Consider the following 6,144-nt stretch of genomic DNA (forward strand, 5'->3'; position numbering starts at 1 on the left):
TTCTTGTTGATAAGTCTGTATGATATGTGCTTCTTGTTTGTATTTTCAATAATTGCTTTTGGTATGTGTATTTGTACAGTGTCACCTTCTTTCGTGAGAAGGGATTTTGTGTCATTGATTTGTTTTTGGGTGAATGTTAATATTGTTCTTTTTTCTTTCGTTGCATCGGCAAAATTTGTTTTTGTGATGCTGGCAGATATGTTGTTTGTGGCGTTTGTGGTGTTGTTTATCTTGTTCGTCTTGTAGTTGTTGAAATTTATCTCAAACGTATAATTGTGGATTTCAAAGCGAATAATGTTATCAATAAGGATAAACTGAAATCCCATCTACAATCATAGATTGTTTATGAAAGTAACGATTTAATAAACTAAATATTCGGATCTCGAAGGAGTTCATATGTGTTATATGATTATTACTGATATATCGGCCGGATTACTTCAAAATACTTCTCCGTTTTCTAGTCGTCCCTAATAAATTTCACCAATGTATAATGAAAACTGATCAATTTATATGCTACAATTGAGATGAGATTGTCGGTACGAGGTTGCAAATTCAGATATAATTTTATTGATAATGTGATACGCGACTAAATTAACACGTTTATACCTCATCAAAAAGTAAACTGAACCTGTCTTCCCGGTGAAAATCCATCGCACGATAAATTTGCGCAAAAAGCGTTGAACAAATACTTGGTGATGAAATGACCTCGACCATGATGTTTATGATATTTCTATGGCGGATTTCAGCGAGGTCGACTTTGCCTTTCATATATTCGGAGTCGATGAAATTAGTACCAGTTGAGTCTTGTAATCGATTAGACTCTCTTCCCCAGAAGAACTCAAGGTTTGTGTCATTAGAAGAATAGTTTTAAATGGTATTTCTTTAATTTCATCGAATTATGTTCAAAATAATAAATATGAAGTTACTGGGACAATGATACAAATAAAGATTCCTAATCGAGAACTGTGCTGGTGCTACATATATAGATGTTTTTGAGTGCATCCAAATGTCACTCAATCGATTTGTTTGAAGTCATATACTCTGCAAACATAACCCACAAACCTGTTTGTTTGTTTGTTTGTTTGTTTGTTTGTTTCTTTCTTTCTTTTTCTCCCCCCTCTCTCTCTCTTTGCATTTTCTGTCAATCTACAGTAACCTACGCTTTTTGGAGTTTGTTTGTTGCCTACAACTTTTATTCAAAACTCCCAACTCACTCACCCTTACGTGTATTACATCCACTGTCCCATGTTCTGTACTAACAACTACACCCATTTCTTCCTCCCGTAACGCTATGATCTTACCTGAAATTCTTTTCCCCGTGAGCTTACTTTTCCTTCAGCCATCGACTCCAACCTTTCAAGAGAAAAATTAACTGTGTCTATCTTACTGTCCTGTGAAAATGCCCTAGGTATAACTCCTTTGTTCCAGACCGAATCGATAAGAATAGTAGGGAGCAGGTCTAAAACTCTCCTAAGTTTAGTTATATTGCTTAAAATGCTTTCTTTTATTTCTATTTTGCTTGAACTCCATTTATCTATTGGGATAATTACTCATGAAATTATTTTCATCATGTAAATTTTAATACATTTTGCATAATATGACAGGTTTAAATTTATCATCTAAGTTTAAATTTCAACTTAAAATATTGAAGTATGAAAGCAAGAGCTGTATACTATTTCATATGAGAATAATTTCATTCAATGTAGAATAATTCCATTCAAAATGGGAATATTAAAAATGAGAATAAAAAATACAGTATTTTTGCTTTAATTATTTATGTATCACTAATAAACATATTTTTGCGTTATATCGTTCCATCATTGACAATTAATTCATTAAGTTTATATATTATTTCCAAAATGCATATTACATTGTACATAATATGCTTTTGGGAAATATTATTAAAATGTTCATGGTTTACATGGTATAAATAAGTTGCATAAATTCCATTAATCTGATAAATGTTTATTGGCAACTGACGTTGATGAAACTGTCTGGTATTTATTCATTTTAAGTCAATGTCCTCTGCTTCTATATTATCTGTCTTCGGTAAAAAAAAAAAACATACAAAAGTATATCACCGAGAAAGGGGCATTAGATATACATATCTATATGTATATGTTTATCTTTAGAAAAATTAATTTATTCGAAAAAAATACTCTAAAACAAATGTAAATTTTTTATCTTTTGGTATTTCAGAGAAGAATCTAACTTACATAAATCGAAAGCATTTAGAAAAATTATTAAAGAAACAAATAATTTTATATTGTTTAAGATATTGGTTTTCTTAATGTACACTGTCTCATTCGTTCTTTAAAATTATTTTTCGATTCCGTTTTGTAGTTGTACGATTCTCGACATGCAATTCGAAAAGGAATTTTGGTCCCAAGCAGCAAATGTGCGATGCTGCTTATAAAGACACCAAACTGGATTCAATTACTATACATCCATCAATGCCAGGCGTTCAAGTTTGGACTGTTCCCAGAACTGGAGAATACAGGTAAACGAAAAAAAAATTTTTAAGCAAATAATGCATATTAGAGTATTTCAGCTATCTCCTTTAAGTCAGAATGATTTCCATAAACTATTACTGCTCGATATTGCAAAGAGCCAATTTATCGCCGTCAATGCGATATGGTCAGTGCTATTCCTTTAATACTACAGTACTTTCAGAAACAGACTTTTAAGTAGTAGTATTTTACAAATTGTAACCATTGCTCTGAATGCTTGATGCACTGAAATTAAATATTCATAGTATTTACTTACAGAAAAGTATATTGAGTGTAAATGCTTTAAATATGAACTTACTGTAGTGCACACAACAACAGTAATTTTCTGAAGCAATAATGACTAAAAATATGCGGTATTCTTCATAGCATTGTCATTAATTTCATGGTTAAGATATTTGTATATTAGTGAGTAATCCAAATGTAAAGATTAATATTGTGTTTTTGAGCAAGCGTTCATTTCTACTACTTGCGTCTTGTCTTTCTTGATATTAAATTTTATTCCATCTTGGAATGATTCCTGACAGCCTGGTGACTCATCAAATAAAATTCTTATCTTAACCGCTTAACACTGTAGAATGAAAGCATTACATCTGACTTTAAAGTCTTAATGGGGTAGGTATTTACACTTTCTAGGATTACACGACTCCTACAAAGTGATGCAAATACATATATAGAATTAGTTGTATCTTGGGAGAGTCATTATGTCAATAACAATCACAAGCACTAGTTTCTATTTCACTTCTTTTATAATTATTAGTCAAATCGTTAACACTTAGGTGACTTAATCGAGACAAATCTGAACCAGATCTAGATTAGAGAGCACGTGTCATTGACGAGGTCGCGAATAGCACTGAAAGGATTCACCAAGCTGACTGACTGACCTAACAATTAATCAAGCAATTGATTACTTAATTGCTTAAATAGATAACGAATTGACTGAATATAATTTTAAAATTTAATATAACTACTGCATGTGTTTATTAATGGAATAATGACGTCCCGACACCCATATACAATAAAATCTGTTTCTGCACACGTGCTCAGATCAGGAATCTTGCAAACTAAATACAAAAACGAAATATGCAGTAGAACCTTAGCATCTGTTTCTGTTTAAAACATGTGTACGTGTATTATTATGTTTTTCATGAGATGGACAACTTAGACAGTTTTCTTAATTCAAACACGCCTTAAATGAATAAATTGGTTTGTTGATGCCAAAGTCATAGAACAGCAAAGCCATCTAATGAAGTACCACTTCCTCTAGGTCGGATATAACTTAAGGCTCACAGAAAACAGATGGAACGTGCAACTGTTGAGTGCTATCCAAACGATTGGAAGAGACCTTCAAGACGATAGGATAGGGATATAGTCAAACAATTAGGACCTAATTTGTGGAAGTGGATGATGCAATGAAGCGAAGACTGTAATCTCATTGAGACAACCGATACATAAGGACATTTAATAGTCTGATAGCTAGAGCGAGAGAGTGATAGAGCGATGTATAACTGAAAACATATTGTGGAAATATTCGTTTTACTTGCTAAGGTTGTATTTGCTTAATGGTACAAATACTTTCTTCACGCTCTTAATTTGATGGTCTTTTGTTATTATTATTGACGTGTCTCTTCTTTCCTTACTCAATTTATGTCATCATTTGGTTGACATGGGCTTGCTGTTTCTCCCCCAAGATCACCGCTTCATCTCTTCCGTTTTTCGCTAGTGTCTGTCTTTTTGATCATGAGGCATTGCGCTTTCTGAAGTCTGCATTTCCAACCCAGTTGAATAAAACAAATTCGTACAAAGATACATGTTCAAGTACATTTGAACGTGGGAAATGGCTTTATTCTGAAAAAACAGTCCAGTGAGAAAAGATTTCCCTCTGTACATATGTGGAGACACGGACTGTTTATGACATCATTGGATCATTAGATTCATGTGTCTGTTTTCTTGTACTTCGTCAGGTATGAACATAAAATCTGTCTGCTTAGATCAGCTGATCTCTCATTTTCTGTTTATGAAGATAGTGTATATTGAGCTAATAATTTTGTTGTGTATTGAATTAATCTTCACTTGCGCATTTTTCATGAATTCTTCAAATTCATAAAATATACATCTCAATAAAAGGTGTATTTCATTAATTTGAGGAATTGTATAAATTTGTATACAACTTTTATACAAATTTATTGCAAAGATTGAAAAGTTGGAATAGCTGTAATTTCGCTTCTGGTTAGATCCGATCGAGTAGACATGGATCCAGACCAAACAACACTGATCAGCTCATCTTTTTGCTTGATGATGATTACATTATTCTCTATGCTCTTTGATTTTAAGGCAGTGAGACATGATTTCAAAAGATTAGTGTGTTTTTTTTCTAGCTGATCAAACAACACATAGATGTTCCTTCGTTGGCTATGAGAGGAATGAGTCAACAGATGAACAGGCGAGTTAAAGCCTAACGTTATAAACTCTTGTACATTTAGGAGTTGCATTCAAATCCCACCGTATGAAGTGTTGAGGTAAACACAATAATCGTTTTTCCTTTGACCTGGTGTAGTGGATTCAATGTAATATCTATGTTGCAAGTCCAAAGTATTTCCCATATCTTTACATATTGGTTTAATGTGGGAACATCAAAGTGGTTGCTTGATTTGCTAGAATTAGTAAATTTACGTTGAATCACACCATTTTATGGAATAATGTACACCGTAGTTCTTTCGATAAACAATTGAAAGATCGTGGCGAGAATGCCTGTATCATAAATCATCTTGATCAGGGTTGACATCGGTTAAAAATATTCTTTCTGCTATAAAGAAAGGGCCTGGAATGTTGGAGAAATGTGAAGACGGTTGCTTCAAAACTAGTGCATGATTGGTACACTCTTATCGACTCTGAAAAGATGAAAGCAAAGCCGACCTCAGCGAAATTTCATTTCAGAATGCAATTTCGGACGAAACGCCGCTGAACATTTCGGCCGGCGCGGTAGCGATTCTGCTTGCTTATCGCCTTATTTTTGGTTAAAATTCTACAACATAACTTACAACAAGGACACACAGAAACCAAATCTAAAATCTTATATTAAAAAAGACATAACATTGAGTTTTCACGATGGAATATCGATGTCGCAACGTATTGATCTCATCTAAAAAACTGAAATACTCTTAATCTCAGAAACTATCGCATTTAATCTCATTAGCTTTAGGTGTGTATGTTTTGTCACGAGATATCTAATACACCAGTTCAATATTTTCTCCTTGAAATAAATATCATAATTATACAAATGAACACATACTCATACACGTATAAAAACTACATACATGCATACGTACTTACATACATGCATACATACATACATACATACATACATACATACATACATACATACATACATACATACATATACATACAAACACACACGCACATAGACATATGCTTATGTGTGAATATATAGATGAATAAATACATATAAATCATAAATGTATATAACATCTCTCTCTCTCACTTTCTCTCTCACTCTCTCTCTCTCTCTCTCTATATATATATATATTTGCATATATGTCAATAACTGCACACACACACACACGCACACACACACACACACACATACATACATTTATATATATATGTATGCATATAT

The 6,144-nt window shown here is 32.8% G+C and overlaps 1 protein-coding gene across 1 annotated transcript in view; it reads left to right on the forward strand.

The window, feature by feature from the left end:
- LOC106872479 (leukocyte tyrosine kinase receptor) overlaps window positions 1-6,144 on the forward strand; it is a 278,847-nt gene that overhangs the window by 241,663 nt on the left and 31,040 nt on the right. The window contains exon 4 of the mRNA XM_052966722.1: window positions 2,344-2,500. Coding sequence (XP_052822682.1) covers window positions 2,344-2,500 — 157 coding nt within the window. The remainder of the gene's footprint in view (window positions 1-2,343; window positions 2,501-6,144) is intronic.

This window comes from Octopus bimaculoides, chromosome 3 (genome assembly GCF_001194135.2).
Source record: "Octopus bimaculoides isolate UCB-OBI-ISO-001 chromosome 3, ASM119413v2, whole genome shotgun sequence".
Taxonomy (NCBI): domain Eukaryota; kingdom Metazoa; phylum Mollusca; class Cephalopoda; order Octopoda; family Octopodidae; genus Octopus; species Octopus bimaculoides.